This window comes from Brassica oleracea, chromosome C9, assembly GCF_000695525.1.
Source record: "Brassica oleracea var. oleracea cultivar TO1000 chromosome C9, BOL, whole genome shotgun sequence".
Taxonomy (NCBI): Eukaryota; Viridiplantae; Streptophyta; class Magnoliopsida; order Brassicales; family Brassicaceae; genus Brassica; species Brassica oleracea.
The window spans coordinates 7562081-7580380 of NC_027756.1; the positions used below are offsets into that span (position 1 = coordinate 7562081).

Here is an 18300-nt window from a genome sequence, read left to right on the forward strand (position 1 = left end):
TTCCTCGGAATTTCCTCGGAATATTCTGACGGATTGATATTTCCTCGGAATTCCGTCGGTATATTCAGAGGAAATTCCGAGGATTTCATTTTCCGTCGGAATGTCCGTCAGAATACCGCTGTTTTCTTGTAGTGACCACTTCTCATATCTTATGTGTTTTTGGATGTTTTATTTTTCGTGTTTTGAGATGAAATATATTCCGCAATGCTTTCTACAATTTGCAAAAACATCTTCGTAAGTTGTTTAAAACATGTTTACATAATTACATATTATATGATGCTAATGTGTACACCAACGTCACATTGTACATGTGTACATTAACCTAACAATATACGTGTACAACATACATAAAACGCTCTCAGCCTCATATGATTTCCAAAAAGTCAACAATCTTTTTTGAGTCATCCTGTTGTGTGTACTTCTGCATATAATTACTGAAATCCGTAGCTTTTATTCCTTATTGTTGCTAGTTTCCATCCAGTTGTTAGGTAGCTGTTGAGGAGCATTACATCACATCCACGAGGACAAGATCTGCTATGATTTGTTCGAAAAATAGATTGTTGATTTTTCTTATTTTTAATAGCCTTGACGTTGCATATATAAGAAAAGTTGATGTAACTGAGAAACCTTGAGAACAAGAAATTTGCAAATTTCATTATTTTCTCCACTTCCTTTTAGTTTTTTTTTCTGTATCTGCCTTCACTCTCTTGGGATATATATAAAAAAAACATAAAAATATCTGAGAGAATAGGTTTAGAGTTTATAGTGTCAGATCGTTTTTGTGGGTTTGGTCCTGAAGAGCAAGATGCGTTTGAATGTGTGATATAGTATCTGCATAATGACTGAGCCAAACCCGATGTGGGACAAATAGAGCGCAAGTTCTGAACCTTTACCCCTCCTGAAATTAGTCCAGACGTTTCTTACACGTTATGTCTCACTGGTAACTTTCTTAACTCCTAAACATACTCATTGTTTTAATAAAAATGCGATTTATTAGTCTCTCATGGACCTAACTCTACTTGCAGATTTTTGTTTGCAAGGGGATCTTGGGCATGATTTTGACTCAAAAATAAACTTAACACGTTACACGAATAGCCCACCAAAGGGCAAGCGGGTTTGTTTGTTGGAGGTCTCTCTCAAGGTGATCAATTATTGATGAAAGAAGCTAAACATATCTGAGGTCTTTCTTTGGATAAATAAGAAAATAGATCGTGTCCAAAGAATGATTTATGTTTTGTTGATCTTGTTCTGGTTTGGTTTTGAACAGCTTAGTGTTGCTCTGTAATGGATGCATAACCAGTAGATATGTTAGGAGATTATAAGGAACCGTTATTTTGCCTATTGATAGCGATGTTCCTTCGAATCTTCTGACATATCTACTGCTTATGCCACCATTACAGAACAGCAACAAGCTGTTCAGAACCAAACCCAGAACAAGCACAACGGAACATAAAATCTGATCATCAGACACACGACCGTTGGGAAATTCTTTTGTACAACTTAAATCTGGAAATCGAAGAATCATGTTTATTGGAAAAAAATGTAATTTCTTTTCGTATTACAATTCTTTAGCACAATTTATATGGATAAAGAAGTGCATAGAGCTGGCTTCTTTTTCGGTTCCGATAAATGGGGAGTTAGCGGGTTACTTCAACAGCAAGAGAGGCTTGCGTCAAGGGTGCTCGTTCTTGCCCTATCTTTATGTGATCTGTATGCAAGTTCTGACCAAGCTCTTGGATAAAGCGGCTCTTGAAAACCGCATAGATTATCACCCCTACTGCAAGGAGTTATCCATCACACACCTCTGTTTTGCCGACGACGTCTTGGTCTTTTCAGATGGAAAAAAGAGCTCTATAGAAGGCATGTTGACAGTTTTTAAGAAGTTTGCTATGATGTCTGGTCTGAGTATTAGCCTCGAGAAATCTACCATGTTCCTGGCTGGTGTGAAGGAGGATGCTACTGTGGAAATTTTGGATCAGTTCCCTTTTGAAGCGGGTTCTCTACCTGTAAGATACTTAGGGTTACCGCTGCTGTCAAAGAAGATGTCAATCACAGACTATGCTCCTCTGATCTCGCAAATCAGAAACAAGATATCCTCCTGGACAGCGCGGCATCTTTCATTTGCGGGTCGACTGCAGTTAATTGGTTATGTGATGTATAGTGTGACAAACTTTTGGATGTCAGCTTTTCGGCTTCCTAAGCAATGCATTCGAGAGATTAACAGCTTATGTTCGGCTTTTCTTTGGTCGGGACCGGTGATGTCTACCCAGAAGACAAAGATTGCATGGTCTGATGTTTGTAAACCGAAGGAGGAAGGCGGTTTAGGTCTGCGGGATCTGGAGGAAGTTAACAAAGTCTCTTGTTTGAAGTTAATATGGCGCATTCTCTCAGCAAGATCTTCGCTGTGGGTTCAATGGATTCACAAATATCTGATCAGGAAAAGCTCCTTTTGGAATGTGAAGGAAACAAGTTCCCTGGGCTCCTGGATGTGGAAAAAAGTCCTGAAGCTCAGACCTTTGGCCCTGCAGCTCACAAAAATGGAAGTAAACAGCGGAGCTTGGACATCATTCTGGCTTTGATAAATGGTCACAGCTGGGAGTCCTGTTAAATCTTACAGGAGAAACTAGTTGTATCAGACTTGGCATTCCGATCAACGCGACGGTGGAGAGAGTAGTAAACACCTATCGCAGGCGTCGGCATAGAAGCCATGTCTTACTTCAGATAGAGAATGATATTATATCTCTTCAGGAACGCGGTCTTGGACAGCAAGATGATAGATGTCTTTGGATGAGGGAGAATGGAGATTTCAGAACGGGTTTCACGACATCTCAAACTTGGAATCTAACAAGAGCACACGGGCCCCGTGTTCTTTGGTCCAAGGGGATATGGTTCAAGGAGGCTACTCCCAAAATTTCCTTTCTGACTTGGGATGCGGTTCACAACAGGTTATCGACGGGAGATCGGATGCTTAAGTGAAACCCTCAAGCAATATCAACTTGCTGGCTCTGCAACGCAACTACTGAAACGCGAGATCATTTGTTTTTCGAGTGTGTTTTCTCTGAAGAAGTTTGGAAATGAACAATAAGGGGCCTGGCTGGGCAAGGACATTCGGTGCAATGGCAATCTTTGATACAACGGTTGGTGACGGGTCTTCCAGACCCAACACTAACCTTCCTCCTTCGATACTGTTTCCAAACGGTAGTCTACGCTATCTGGCATGAGAGAAACACCCGGAGAGTTGGAGATCCTTCTCTACCCCCTGCTCGATTGATTATCTATATCGATAGGTTGGTCAGAAACAGAATATCCTCCTTGCGAAAGAGAGTGGGAAGTAAATATGAGAAGGCCATGGAGATATGGTTTGGGAGTAGATAATGCTTCTTTTTCTTCTCAAAGTTTTTTTAGGTCTTATAGCTATCTACACAAAATAGCATTAGGTTGTACAAAAAATTTTGAAGTGAATAAATTTAAAATTCTTTCAAAAAAAAAAAAAAAGAGATGCGAATACACTTGGTTACGCATATAGACAATTGGAAAATGTGTGGTATATAGGGGACAAAAGTAAGAGATTATCCTCCCATCACAAGAGCCATTAATTCCTTGAGCTACAAGAAACAATAGAGACCCTCTGGTTCCTGCTTAATTAACAACTGTAAAAAATACTTTTGAACTCAAAGAATTGCCTCACGGTCAACAGTAAACATGTCTTAAGACTTAACTCACAGAGAGAAGGCTATGGAAACAACAAGAATAGCTTCTTATTTTATAGTAGATAATAGATAGCTCAAGGAGATAAGTAGAGAATCTTATAAGATTACAATCGAATTTGAGTCACACTCTCCAAACCAGAACGGATAAATAGTTTCTGCATATGTTTCGAGTTTTAGATCGTGATCAAATCCTTTACACAATCTAATCCTACTACACCTTTGTTTGATTGATTTTTTATGTAAAAACAAGGACATGCAACATCAAAAGTGATGTATTCAAAGGTTCTCAAGAATCACTCAGAAGGAGAGTCATCAATGGGATGCCAGAATCTATTATAGAACCACATGGTGTCACCCTTCACCGCATAGCCATCCTGGTTCCTGTGCCAACCATAGTACGCGTGAGTCCTGTTCTTTATCGATAACACCGCGTGTCCGAAGCTCGCTTCTCTGAAGGCAGAGTACTTAGGCTGAGGTTCTGTCATTCTGCAGAAACCATATCACACATTTTCAAACTCTTCATCTTAATCTAATCCAAAAAAAAACACAGTTGCAATGATCACAAGTGTTTGATTATTAGCTTACCTGGTTGCCAATCCTTCAAGATTGCCTCCGTCACCAATGGTGATGTAGACTGGAGCAGATTTATCTTTAACAGGAGTGCAAATTCCATTAACCACGTTGTATGCAATGTTTGATACACGTTCCTGGTTTCAAAATAGCTCAGAGTTGTCAGAATCTATGGTTAAAAGAGACATGATAAGTTAAAAAAGTTGTTGATATCTTACTGATCTTTCATAGGCATGAACGTGACCTGCAAAAACAACATCTACTTTGTACTTGACGAACCACGGCTCATACATCACTCTCATGGTTTCACCTTCCATGTAATGGTAATCGTAGCTATTGTACCACGGTGAATGCATCAGAACGATCAACCACGGAGTTTCTGTTCTGTTTACTTTAGGGAATTCCTTTTCTAGCCATTTGAACTGTGGCGTGTATTTACCTGTCCAAGAAAAAATGGAACATTAGATTCATCTTACGTCTTGGTTTAATAATAATCTCACCAAAAGGTTCAAGATGAGTTTACCATATGCTGAATATGAAGCTAGCACAATTATGTAAGCCGGTCCTCTCTTTATTGAGTACCAGAATGGTTCTGTGCTGCCTGATGATCGGTAAGGAGTACGGTACCTATTCAGGAATGGCTTAAATGGTTTGGTTTCTCCCTGCAGAGCGCGTAAAAACAATCCGTTTCAGTCTCAGTCTAATTTATGTAGTGCTAGTCTAACTACATGCTCTTATATCTATTTGTGTTGTAGCATTTTATGCCTAAATCCAAAAAAGGGTAGATGAAGCAAGAAGCTTTACAAGCTCGGGGGCAAAATCGAGTTCATGGTTTCCAACGGTCCAAATCCAGGGCTGATAAGCTGTGCTTCTTTCAGCAAATCTTCCCCAACTGTCCCATCTGTTGTTGTCGTGGTTCGGGTATTGGTCAGCATATGAGAAATCTCCAACAAACAAAACTGCTTGCCCTTTCGTTGGATTATTCTCATAATGTGTTAAAGTTATGTTTGAGTCAAAACTCTGCCCAAGGTCCCCTGCAAAAAAAAACAACAATTTTTCAACTCCATGGGAACCTAATGAATGCCTTTTTAGTAGAAGTTAAAACCATGAAAATGTTAGACAATCACCAATAAGACCAAACGTGTAGGGCACATCAGGACCGACTTCAGGAGGAGTGAAGAAATAGAACTCACGCTCCGTTTGTCCCACACCTACCACATAGTAGTACTTGGTGTCATACTGCAAGAAGAGAACCACAATATCAGATTAAACTGATAATAGCAAAGATTTTGATAATGACGATGGCATTTAAAAAATATATATAATGGACCTCCAAGTTTCTGATGGTGCAATGATGGATGTGACCAGACGTATAGTTGTAGAACTTGTACGTCTTGGATTTGCCATAGGCCTTGAGCTTTTTGGAGCTGTTCTCTTTCCAGTAAAGAACTGCGTCAGATCCTGGTGCTTCTTGTGTCACCCAAGACACTATCACTGCTTTCCCTTCTACATCCCCTTGTGTTATATGCACCTTTTTTGTGGACCCCCCAATTTAGATCAGTTGTTGTTTTTTTTTGTTTTTTGACATTTAGATCCATTGTTTTACAAAGAAGAAAAGTTTGCATCTGTATAATCTTTATTATAATCAATCAGAGTCCCCCACTAAATAGCTTTTTCTTCCATTAAATCTAAGATTAAAAAAAAAAGAGTCACACCTAATATTCAGAGCCGGTTCTAGCATAGTAAGATTTTGAACCCCTAGTTTTTAAGAGTTGATATATAGACCATATGACATCTAAAATTATCAAAGATACATTTAAAAATCATTATTATAATCTCTAAAATTTCAGGATGGCCAGCTCTACCAATGTTAAACACTTAAACTCAAAAAGATAAACTCTAACACCCACCGACAAATTAAATTGATGTACCAGCAACTTAACCAAAAAAACAAAAAAAAACTAATACTTCATCATTATAATTATTTTTGGGAACAAAACTCAGAAAAGATTGTAGATTATAGAAAGAAAAGGCGTGTATACGTACCTGTTGAGGTGCATTGTAACCAGGAGGAAAACGAAAAACATCACTATCGAGTGGCATATCAACCGTTGCCTCTAACCTCCTAACATAACTACTTGTTCTGCCACCATGACAGAACAGCACTAAACTGTTCAGAACCAAACCCAGAATAAGGAGGAATAGATTTGGTCCTTCCAGACGCGGACCCATTTTCTCAGCTTCTCTTATCTTTTTCTTCTTTTTGAGTGGTCAGATTATTTTGCCTAAAGATATATCCTGAGGGAAGCTATTCCTATATAGACAGGGAAGTTTCCTTGTAAAGAAGATAGATACATGAGTTAACTTAAGAACCCGAATATTCGTACGAAGTTGCCAACTCTGTCTTTAAAGAAAAAAGATTTAACTCATTTCGATCGAGTTTAATATTTTTGGGTTAGAATATTATTCTATTTTTATAAATTTATTTGTTTTGTTTGATATGTGAACGCTTGTAAGATTTTCTATTACACGAATCGATGCTATCTTTTTCTTGTCATCTGTTATTTATGTCAACTAACTTGTCTTTTTCTTCTTCATTTTGTTTGAAACTTCAGAAATTGTTTTTCTTTATTATTTTGTTCAGAAATTGTTTTTCTTTATTATTAAAAAGAAAACAAAATGAAGAAGGAATATAATAGTATTAGTCAAAAAGAAAACAAAATGAAGAAGGAATATAATAGTATTAGTCTAACTTGTCTTTTCGTTTTCATTTTATATTCCTTCTTCATTTTGTTTTCTTTTTAATTTCGTTTATGGACTGAACTTTGACACACAAAACAATCGAGATTAAACGTTTTCCTCTAACTTTACTGTCTACTCTCTCCACAAGTAAACTTTCATCTGAAAAAGAAAAAAAAAGTGTTTCATTTTCGTTTTTAGCTCACCAAGTCCCGTCGAATATGATCTATTCATATCAGATCATGTAGCATTAATGCGGATTTTAATGTAATATTTTAAAACCACAAGCCGATAGGATACATATTCTGGTTAATAGCTGTCTATCTAGTACATCATTGACTTCAATTTTCTTATATACATAGATCTTAAAATAAACCAATCACAAAATATTTAAAATAACTTGATAATAAATGCTTCAAGAAACGTAGATCACAAAGCAAGGCATATGCTAACTGGTGGACGATGCTAAGGGATATTCCATTCTCTCATATGAAAATAGATTAGTTTATTTGTTATTCTCAATCTACGTATTCTTCAAGTAATTTCAGAATCAGTTATCTTTTTTTTTTTCTGAAAGAATTTTAAATTTATTGACTTCATAAACCTTTGTACAAGTTAACGCTATTTTTTATCTACAAAAAGGATAAATATTTTGAATTTTAGAATGGAATTTGAAAGAAACCGAAGTTCATCTCCTCCCAAACCAGATTGTCATGGCCTTCTCGTGCTTACTCGCAACTGTTCTTCTCAAAGATGATATTTTGTTCTGAACCAACTTATCCAGATAGAGGATCATCAGATTAGAGGGCTTTAAAGGCTCCCCAACTCGACGAGCATTCATTTCAAACCATATAACATAGGCCACTGCTTGAAAACAGTATATGAACAAAAAGCTCAAGGTTCTCTCCCATGCAGCCCCGTCACCAGCTTTTAAATCAGAGGAGTCTATTGATTCGGACAGCCAGGATCGGGCAAGTCTTTTATGGTTCCTCTCCAGACTTCCGCAGAATAGGAACATTCAAAGAACAAGTGGTCTCTAGTTTGTTCAGCCGAGTTACATAGTCAGCAAGTAGAAACAACTTGAGAATTCCACCTGAGGATCCGGTCTTCGGTCGACAATCTGTTATGCATTGCAAGCCGTGTAATGAACGAGTACTTAGAAATAGCTTCAGGAAACCAAACTCCTTTATGGCATGGAATCTTTGGTGGTTGAGATTGAGTGAGGTGCCATGTTTGAGAAGTGGAGAAAACATGATGAAAACCACCATTCTCCCTCTTCCAAAGACAAATATCGTCCTCGTGGACAAGGTCATGGCGCCGTAGTCCCATAATTTCCTGGTCAATTTGCATCAAGACAAAAGTTATGTGTCTTCGGCAACGATAAGCCTTCACGGCCCTTTACAATGTGGCGTTTATCGGGATACCAAGATCAATGCAACCTCTTTCTCCTGTTAGATCAAGTAGCTTACCCAAGGAAGACCACTGATCATACCAGAATGATGTCATTAGGCCATTTCTGATGTCAACTCTTGTAAGTTGCGAGGCTAAGGGTCGAAACTTTAGAAGTTTCTTCCACATCCAAGAACCTAAAGAGCTTGTGTCTTTCACACTTCATAAATAATCTTTTCTGATAAGATACTTTTGAATCCATTGAACCCACAGAGCAGTCCTAGCAGAGAGAATGCACCATATCAATTTTAAACAGGAGACTTTGTTAGCTTCCTCCAGAGATCTCAGCCCTAACCCTCCTTCATCCTTCGGCGCACAGAAATCTGACCAAGCTATCTTAGTTTTTTAAGTGGATAGAACAGGACCTGGCCAGAGGAAGGCTGAACAGATTTTGTTGATTTCCTAAATACACTAGTTTGGAAGCCTGAAAGCTGACATCCGAAAGTTTGTCAAGCTATATATCACTGAGCCAATAAGCTGCAGTCTACCAGCAAAAGAAAGGTGTTGAGCTGTCCAGGAGCTGATCTTCGATCTTATTCTCGAGAGCAGGGGAGCATAATCATTTACTGACTTTTTTTGACATCAATGGAAGGCCTAGATATCTGGCCGGCAAAATATCACTGAGCCAATCAGCTGCAGTCTACCAGCAAAGGAAAGGTGTCGAGCTGTCCAGGAGCTGATCTTCGATCTTATTCTCGAGAGCAGGGGAGCATAATCATTTACTGACTTTTTTGACATCAATGGAAGGCCTAGATATCTGACCGGGAGAGAACCTGTTTCAAATGGGAACTAAATCAGGATTGCGACGCTATCATCCTCAGTAATACCCGCCATGTCGAGAGTAGACTTCTCTAGGCTGATATTCAGATCAGACATTGTCGCATAATTTCGAAATACTTTCAGGATGCCTTCAATAGAGCTTTGCTTCCCGTCTGAGAAGACTAGAACATCATCAGCGAAACAGAGGTGAGTGAGCTAGTTCCTGACAGTGTGGATGGTATCCAATACTCTTAGCTTTTGCGGCTTTATCTAGGAGCTTAGACAACACTTGCATACATATCACAAATAGATATGGCGAGAGAGAGCAGCCTTTACGAAGTCTCCTGCTAACTCTCCATTAATCTGAACAGAGAAGAATGCCAGATCTATGCATTTCTCGATTCATATGATGAATTTCTCTGGTAGGTTCATTTCTGAAAGGATAGAGAGCATAAAATACCACTGTACTAAGTCAAAAGCCTTCGAGATATCTATTTTAACCGCACATCTTGCAGAGACAGAGTCCTTGTGGTAGTTTTTAACAAGCTCATATGCCAATAAAACATTCTCCATAAGCAGCCTATCCTTGACAAATGTCGATTGGTTCGAAGATATGAATGAAGGAAGCAACCTTTTCAAACTATTAGCCAAGATTTTTGAAATAACCTTGTAGATCACGTTGCAGCAGGAGATGGGTCTGTAATCTTTCATTGAAATGGCTTCATCTTTCTTGGGGATGAGCGTCAATATTGTTGAGTTAATCCCTTTTGGGAGAAACCCTTTATCAAAGAAAGACTTCACTGCAGTAACAAAGTCCCCACCGGTGCCCAAGTAGTTTTGAAGAACTCACTGGTGTAACCATCCGGGCCGGGAGACTTGTCTGCTGCCATTCCAAAGAGAACCCTCATTACCTCTTCCCTTGGAACCTCACCAATTAGCATGTTCATGTCCTCCTGCGCACAATCATAATTCAAAAGAGTTTTTAGCTCATCCAATCGTACACCTTTGTAATCAGGGGGCGTGTGAGATAGAAAGTTGTTGAAATGCTCCACAGCTTCCTTTTTAATATCTTCTTGATTATCTACTATTGAGCCATCAGCTCTTTTAATTTCTCTGATGGAATTTCGAACCTCCCTGATAGTTGCAACCTTATGAAAGTTTTTATTGTTACCATCTCCAACTCCTAACCAGTGAATCTTAGCTTTTTGACTCAGAACTTTCTTCTCCAATCTCGAGAGGAAAGACCATCTGATCAGAGCTACAGACTCTGCCTCCATATTAAGCTGGGTAGGATTTTCCATCGTCTTGGTCTGGCATTCACAGAGCTTTGAGAAGGCCTCCTTTGTTTTTTTTTTATATATCTTCTACTTTCTCTTTACTCAGTTTCTTGATCGCCGGTTTCAGAGTCTTTAATTTTTTTGAAAGCCTGAAAAGAGTTGAAGTAGAGTTGAACAAAAACTCAGTCTCCTACCAGAATTCGTTAACCATCAGTCCGCAACTGCATTGATAAACTTGAAAGGCTTCTTAGGTTTTATAAACTCGTTTTGAATTGAAATCATGCATCTTTGATGGTCTGAGCATCCTCTAGCCTCAGAGACACTATATATAAATCAAGGGGGAAACCTATAACTTTCTGAAAAGAAAATATTAATAAGAAAGATTCTAAGCGTCTTAGGTTTCATCAATGATAAGACATCAAAAGACACTACAAAAGAAGTGGAAGATTCGAGTAAAACCCAGCTTTGAGTTTCAGATATAACCTCTTCTCGTGAAAACTGGTTGGTTTGTAGCAAAAGCAAAGAGGATCTTCCTACGACTTTCACACGTGTGACATTGTCGATCTTGTTTTGTCAAGGTCCTTTAATGACATCACGAGCTAGAAAAGGGACTATAGCTTTTGTACTATAGTTTGATGTATCTATATAATTAATTAATTAATTATTAACTTTCCCGGTAGGTGTTGGGCAAATTAAAAGTCTACTTGTCCCACTCGGAAAAGTCTAAGATAGATTTCTTTAAAAGTCATCTTATCTATTAAAATAGAAGTATCATTTTTATCTACAACAAAATAGTTATACTAGAAGTCTAAGTCCATATATTCAAATAATTTTTTTTTATTGTTTACATTAGTTTATTTAATGTATAACATTTCTAAATTATAAGGATATTAATAACAAATCCACTTTAACTATAAATTTAAATTTTAGTTTTATAAATAACAAAATCTGTTGAGAAAAAATCTAACAAAATCTTTTTAAAATTTTAAATATTCTTTTAATTAATGCACTGATTAATTTTGCAGTTAGTAGTATAATATTATTATAAATTAATTTTAATTAAATTTTTATTATAAACAAAATAATGAAATTATATGCTAATTTTATAAATTTTATAAGTATATTCTACATTATATTAAAATAGAAGTAATTAATGAATTACATATTAAAATTATGTTTTTTGTGCAAACATATTAAAATTATGTTGAATTGGTAAACCAATATATTTTGAAAAATACTTTCATTAAGATAAATAAATAAAATATCACTCACCGTTTAAAGTGACTAAAATATCATTCACCTTTTAAAATGATTAATATTCATAAATTATGTAATATTTTTTTTAAAAAATAAAATTGTTAACATATGTTAAATTTTAAGATATTTTTAAAATGGCAGCAATATATTATCATAAATTATTATACACAAAATAATATAAAATTTTATATCTATAAATGAAATGTTATCCACACGTGTGTGCGGGTTAAAATCTAGTCACTAGTTATAAACACAACCATAGATGATAAAAAAATTGATAACTAAAAAATTCCTAAACCCCATAAATTTTAATTTTACCTAATTTCTAAAAGAATTTCCAACTAAGCAAAATATTTGGTCATAATTAAAGACTAGATAGCTATCTTAAGAGATATATTATTAATTTTTTTTTGAATATTTCTTAATAAGCTCTATAGAATAAAATGTACTGGACCAATATCTTACGATTGCTACTCAGATTATATAATTTTAAAAATGATTAAAAAATATTTTAAAATCTTTGACAGATATTATAATGGAAAGATAAAAAATCTCATTAGAAATAATCAAGTTATCAAGACCACATAATAAGAGCATGTCCAATGGTTAGAACCCTTGATGGGTTCCAATGATTTGTTTAATTGTTAATTTTGTACTTTATGAAGTTTAGAACCCTTGTTTATGGAATTAGTTTTGTCAAGGTCCAATGGGAGAACCCATTTGAGGTTCTTAAATTTTTTTTTTAGAAGTTGAATTATTAAATTTAAATTTTACAAAAGTTATAAGTTATTGGATTCTATAAAATTTAAACATTTGATTCCAAAGGTTAACATTATCTCATTATCTCAAGGCTTATTTGAAAGTTTCATGTTGTATATTATACCTTGCGTGGTGTTATAGCACGTTCCTTGTCCACAATGGACATTGCCTCAAATCCCAGTGGAATCAGAACCTTCTCGTAACTGCAACATTTTAAAGATTACAGAGTGAATCTTTTGCCACAACGTGTAAATGATGTTGCTGCTGTTATTAAAAGAGATAAGAGGGGAGAACACATTACTCAGACACAAATACTTTGTAAGGAGGACCTCCAGAACGCTCATCCATCTGCCAAAAGACATCAATATTTTTCAGGTTTCATCAGAAATGTATCAGAGAATGGAGATACCATTGTAATGCTTACAGGAAACATCAATGTTATAAGCTCTCCACTTGGTTTCAGAAGCTTTTCTATTCTTTGTGCCCATGGAGGTCTCACGCTAGCTTCAAATGCACAAAAGAAACTGCGAGAATGGTCATCATATTATGCAGATATACATAAACAAAAGCCTATATGTTGTGTATAGAACCAGAAACAGAGATTAGGATTAGAGAGAAGTACTTTGCATTGGGCAAAGATGAACTGTTGACACCTTTGATGATTTTTCAATCACAGTTTTTGATAATCCAACCACATGACGATCAGGGCAGGCCACTGCCACCACATCATAAACCTGCAATGTTTCATTGCTGGCAAGCACACAACATAAGATATTTAAGAAAGCTGTGTCCTTGTCCAAGAACATACGTTCTACAACCAGGAACAAGAGCTCTGCCTTTAGGCAATGAACCCGTCTCAGCGAGATGTTTACTGATCGGAGTTGGTCCAGCAAGTCCCATGGGGTTGCTCCTGCTTTCCAGGTCTTCTCCCAACCACCTTAAACCAATACACATATCAACGGCTTCACGGAATAAAGATTCAATAACTATATTAGAGTAGATTATGGTTCATTACTAGAAGAATCCTCTGTCACACACCGTTGGAAGATATCACTCGACGATTCCACCGCCGGAGCTTCACCGGAGTTTCCATTAGGTTCAACGACAAACACGACCGGCGTAATCTACCAACATCTCAATCATGTAAAGACAGAGCAAAAGAAGACGAAACTCGTTCATGTCGATGAAGCGAATGATGTTGGGGTGATTGATCTTCCTCAAGAGGAAAATCTCCGACATGGCGATTTTCATGGCGTTCTCCTTGATAGCAGCCCCGGTTCCATCTACAAGATGCCTCCCTTCCCACACCACGGAAAACAAACACGACCGGCGTAATCAACCAATTGATCAAGAGATTTTTCAGACCAAAAGAAAAAATATTGATGAAACGGAAGAGAGAAGGCAAAAAGGAATAAGCCAATAATAAAAGGACACATATGGGGTTTTTACTGATTCTACATCCTCTCAATTAGGCAGCGGTTCTGTGTAATTATACCATTTTTGATTTATTTTTTTCCTTATTTTGCTTTAGAGCCTCAGCCTAAAACCCACCTTTGGAGATGGTCTAAGGTTTGTTATGCACAAGTTATCTAGTGATTGAACTGTGTGAGAAAATATTTGTTTATAGTGTGTTCAGCAAAAATGACTATTGAAATGAATCAAAGGTTTTAAAAAAAAAAAAATCTTGAAGGCACAACGAGTAGATTTTGATTCTTTGTGACAGTTATTTGAAATGATCTTAAGAAACTATTTTATATATCACGGTGCAGAAAAAACAGACATGAAATCTTTTATTTTTCTAGCCTTTTTCACTGAAAGATTCTTATATTAAACCATGGCGAAATTTGAAACAGAATACAAAGTCAACACAATCAGAAACGAAGCTCGAGAGTTTTACGAGAGCCTAATTCCACATAAGGGAGACACAAACCCCATCAAGAGAAAACATCTAAGCTGCACCATGAAACTACAAACGGAACCACAACCCATAGAAACTATAAAGCTGTACCATAAAGAACCAGACAAACATAGAGCTTAACCAAACCTGCGACAGCTGAGAAGGGTGCAAAACCGAAGGAGAGACGAGAGCGAGCAAGCCCAGCAGCAACACCAAACTAGAGCACTGAGGAGACCAAGAACACGAAGCTACAAAGAGGATCCATGAACTCCGACTCGGAAAACGCCAAGGAGGAACTCCAATCAAACACGCGGACACACCGGTCCATGTATAGCCATCTACAGCCACACACAGACACCTCCTCGCAAGATAAGATCGGAAGAACCAAACTAATGCGATGTCTTGAGCTCAATTCCAGAACCACACACATACATCAATGTAGCAAGAAGACATGTTTTGTTAAAAAAAAAAAGACGGGACTTCACTTGATTTTTTTTGGCGCCATTATTTCTTTGGGCTTTAGACTAGGCCTCAAATTGAGGCCCTCAATACTTTCAATTTTAACTTGATGTATAATCCCCAACTAGTCAGCTCTTACATTCTGATTACTTTTTAGTAATTTGGGTTATGAACTACATTGGAGCAAAGAATTGTTATTTTATTTAAATGATTTGATTTTGGCTAAATCACCACTCATAGGGAAGAATATTATCTAGATAACCTTTGGCTTAACTAAACCAATCTGTACTCTGTTTGCTGAATCATGCAAAATTCCCAAGATAATCCTCAATCTTGTGTAAGAGATTAAATAGATGATTTAAAGGCGGGAATCCAAATGATTTGTGCGCCATTACTAGTTAGCCTTTTAATAAGCCTGCGATTTGGGCCAATTATCCATTTTGACTAATGATCCCAAATCTTTTTAACTGACATATATTTCTGACTTGTGAGAGTATGCATGCATGCATGCAGTATTAATCAACTACAATTACATGAAGGAATGATTCATTATTAAATCATTTGATTTTGACTAGCATCTGAGTGATCAATGAGAAGTTGATATAACTCGTAAATAAATAAAAACAAATCGGTTTGAAATCTAAAACCATTTTCCCAATAAGATCCTTAAAACTTCTTTTTTATTTTTAAAATCCTTGATCTTGATTATAAGAAAAGCTAACAGTTCTTCACTGATAAGGGATCATGATCAACTGCTAAAGATTTCAAATCACACAAAAAGTTATTATATATTCACCATATTTACAGAAAACCACAAAAGATCAAATAGTAAACATCCAATGTCACTCTTCACTAAGCAATCAAGAAGTGATCTATAAAGCGTGTTGAGAATATTTACAGAAATCGAAAACATCATTCAGCACCTGAATCTGATGCCGAGCCCGTACTTGCAGTAGACGCACCCACGCTTCGTGAACTCTTTCGTCCCACGCTTCCTAATTCTGTCTCTCTTTACCTTCACGGTTCTTGATATCACCTCATCATAATGTTCATCATCGTACTCGTCCTCACATTGTTCCTCGTCCCCTTCGTCGCTGTTGACGTAACCCTCTATCTTGATTCCAAGAGAGTAACGCGACTTAACTCCACGAGGATAAACCGTCCTCAGGTTATCATCGGCGACGCCGAGATCAAGATTCGCGATGAGGACAATCTTCATGAGCGGGGAAGTAACCGAGGATGAGACGGAGGAGGTGAGACGGAGGAAGCGTGCGACGCGTTCACCAATGACATCTTTCGTGGGAGTCTGTGTGAGACGGAGGAAGAAGAAACGTCAGAGGAAATGACGTCATCGGAGAGGTTCACGACAGAGAAGGAATGGCCAGAGGAATCCCTTTTGTGGTGAGGAAGGAGAAGAATAGTCATTGATGGATCGTTCTTGAGGTTTTGGGTATTTGAGGATGTTTCGTTCAAAGGGAGGAGGAGGAAGTTAGCTTTTATACTTACACAGACGCACCGTCCTTTTATGTGTTGTTTACAACTTTCAACTCTGAGGTGATGAATATACTCTTTTTTTCTACGTACACAAATACACAATTACTTTAGTTACGAGATTATTTGTTAAATACCATTTTTCTGTTTATAAAACTTTGGAAGCAGCACATTTTAATACCAATCGAGAGAAAATGAATGCATTTATTTCAATTTCATAAGCAGAAGGTTTAATAAAGGCCGGCTTTTGTAAAAATTGTTGAGTATTTTGTAAAATATCATTAATAAAAAGTTAGAATACATTTTCTAATTTTTACTTGGGTTTAGGTTTAAGAGGTAGGATTAGGGTTAAGATTTTAGGATGTATTGATAAAAAAAAGATTTTAGGATGTAGTGTAATTTAATGTTTTGATCAATTCATAAATGCTATTTTGGAAATTTTTCTGTTTGAGTGTTATTTTTGTGATAAAAATTTAAAAATACTAGTTGTGAGATTACTCTGTTCAATATACAATATTCAATTTATAAAGGCCATGTTTTGTAAAAATGACTAAAAGCTCGTTTTTAGAAACTTTTAACCAAAAAATTAACTAAGAAAAGTCTTTTTTAATCTAAAACTGAAGGTTGTATGAACGTTTAGAGTAATGTGCATCTTTTACATTGTAATAATGTTTTGTATCACTTTCTCAACAAATAATAATAAGGTTTTGTATCACGACGCAAATCAAATATTAAATTGATTGAAGCGTTGTAAATAGAACAAAAAAAGAAGTCTCCATGACTACATGCATCACAATATTGTTTGCCAAAGGGACTTATCATTTGGCAAACTAATGGACACACACCGCAATAAGTCATAGTAACCAGCGGGGTTGGCCTGGTGGTGTTGAGAGAGCTTCGGCCTCAATACGCACCCGGGTTCGAACCGCTGGCCAGGCAATTGGGATATCTAATTCCTCATAGTACCAAATGGTCCGCCTCGCGCCGAGGGGTTGGCCCCTGGGGGTGGAAGTCCCTCCAGGTTAATCAAAAAAAAAAAAAAAAAAAAAAAGTCATAGTTGACACCAATGGCAAGATTATAAATCTGGTTCCATTTGATGAAAACAACTCTTCAGATCCTCTTCTAATTTTATTATAGTAGTCGACATATTTGTGCCACCACCAATGACAAGACAAACCAGTAATGATGAGGTTGGTGTAAATGGAAAAAGGAAGAAACCATTGGGACAGAAAACATTTTCACACATTTTCAATCTTTTGGTGTGAGTTCTTTTAGTACTTATGCATATGTTTTTGCTCTTGACCATATCAAGATCCTTCAGCATATTCTCCTGAAGTAAAGGCTCAGTGTGACAATGTATCCTTCCTGAGGGATTAGAATTTTCTAATCAGTTATGACAACCAAAAATAAAGAGAATCATTTAGAAGGCAGGGCTACTTCTGTGTATTGACACAAAAACTTTCGTTTTCCCTTGCCCCTTGAGAAGAAACAACAATAACACTTGAAGACGTCTCGGCGCTTTTAGGTTTCTCAGTTTAGATTCACCTTTTGCTACTTTTTGACAGCTCAGACGAGATGACAAGGGAGAAGGTAGCGGTATAATGGGTGAAGATCAAACAGTGAGGAGAAAGAGATTCATGAACTGTGGTGAAGATGAGCTTGAGCACATAGCTATCCTTGTGCTCACTTCTGAAAGAGTCCACGAGCTGAAGGTGCTGAGATCGTCTATTTGAAGAGCGTAGTATCAAGGAACAAAAAAAAATGGGGCATGGTTGTAACTTGAAAGCAACGAAGCCATCAAGATTAGAGAAAAATAATAATTATGAGATATTGAGATACTAGCTCTTTTTTGGTATGTCACAAAGATCAAAATCTTCTGCAGAGCTGCCATGGTTACTTAGTAATAAGAAGAAAAAAAACAGTGAGGAAATT

The 18300-nt window shown here is 36.9% G+C and overlaps 3 protein-coding genes across 10 annotated transcripts; all 3 read right to left on the reverse strand.

Annotated features, from left to right (window-relative positions):
* Positions 1 to 3797: 3797 nt before the first annotated feature.
* Positions 3798 to 6570, reverse strand: LOC106318644 (purple acid phosphatase 10-like). Its single transcript, XM_013756705.1, has 8 exons — positions 6327 to 6570; positions 5611 to 5811; positions 5408 to 5519; positions 5085 to 5314; positions 4804 to 4942; positions 4499 to 4719; positions 4296 to 4417; positions 3798 to 4196 (listed from the first exon to the last, which is right to left on the reverse strand). The coding sequence occupies exons 1-8, from the start codon at positions 6510 to 6512 to the stop codon at positions 4004 to 4006; spliced, it is 1404 nt and encodes a 467-aa protein (XP_013612159.1). The 5' UTR covers positions 6513 to 6570; the 3' UTR covers positions 3798 to 4003.
* Positions 6511 to 14003, reverse strand: LOC106318645 (probable thiol methyltransferase 2). Of its 8 annotated transcripts, none has more exons than XM_013756710.1 (7): positions 13559 to 14003; positions 13329 to 13457; positions 13148 to 13235; positions 12945 to 13044; positions 12822 to 12868; positions 12645 to 12723; positions 7620 to 10653 (listed from the first exon to the last, which is right to left on the reverse strand). In XM_013756710.1, exons 1-7 carry the CDS (start codon positions 13611 to 13613, stop codon positions 10603 to 10605), a joined length of 549 nt encoding a protein of 182 aa, XP_013612164.1. In that variant the 5' UTR covers positions 13614 to 14003; the 3' UTR covers positions 7620 to 10602. The 8 variants fall into 8 exon arrangements, with proteins under 8 accessions (XP_013612163.1, XP_013612164.1, XP_013612167.1 ...); XM_013756713.1 differs by having other exon boundaries at positions 13148 to 13270; XM_013756712.1 differs by having other exon boundaries at positions 13148 to 13270; positions 13536 to 14002.
* Positions 14004 to 15766: 1763 nt separating this feature from the next.
* On the reverse strand, positions 15767 to 16352 carry LOC106317687. The gene has a single exon (XM_013755462.1). It carries the CDS (start codon positions 16093 to 16095, stop codon positions 15793 to 15795), a length of 303 nt encoding a protein of 100 aa, XP_013610916.1. The 5' UTR covers positions 16096 to 16352; the 3' UTR covers positions 15767 to 15792.
* Positions 16353 to 18300: the final 1948 nt, after the last annotated feature.

Excerpts from the sequence above, each read along its gene's own strand:
- LOC106317687 (XM_013755462.1), bottom strand. The coding sequence starts at position 16,095 with ATGAAGATTGTCCTCATCGCGAATCTTGATCTCGGCGTCGCCGATGAT.
- LOC106318645 (XM_013756706.1), bottom strand. The coding sequence starts at position 13,613 with ATGGAAACTCCGGTGAAGCTCCGGCGGTGGAATCGTCGAGTGATATCT. Across the intron at positions 13,045-13,147 it reads ACAGTTCATCTTTGCCCAAT|TTTCTTTTGTGCATTTGAAG; the intron begins GCAAAGTACTTC and ends CCATTCTCGCAG. Across the intron at positions 12,869-12,944 it reads TTATAACATTGATGTTTCCT|ATGGATGAGCGTTCTGGAGG; the intron begins GTAAGCATTACA and ends GTCTTTTGGCAG.
- LOC106318644 (XM_013756705.1), bottom strand. The coding sequence starts at position 6,512 with ATGGGTCCGCGTCTGGAAGGACCAAATCTATTCCTCCTTATTCTGGGT. Across the intron at positions 5,315-5,407 it reads CTACACGTTTGGTCTTATTG|GGGACCTTGGGCAGAGTTTT; the intron begins GTGATTGTCTAA and ends TTTTTTTTGCAG. Across the intron at positions 4,418-4,498 it reads TTCATGCCTATGAAAGATCA|GAACGTGTATCAAACATTGC; the intron begins GTAAGATATCAA and ends TTTTGAAACCAG.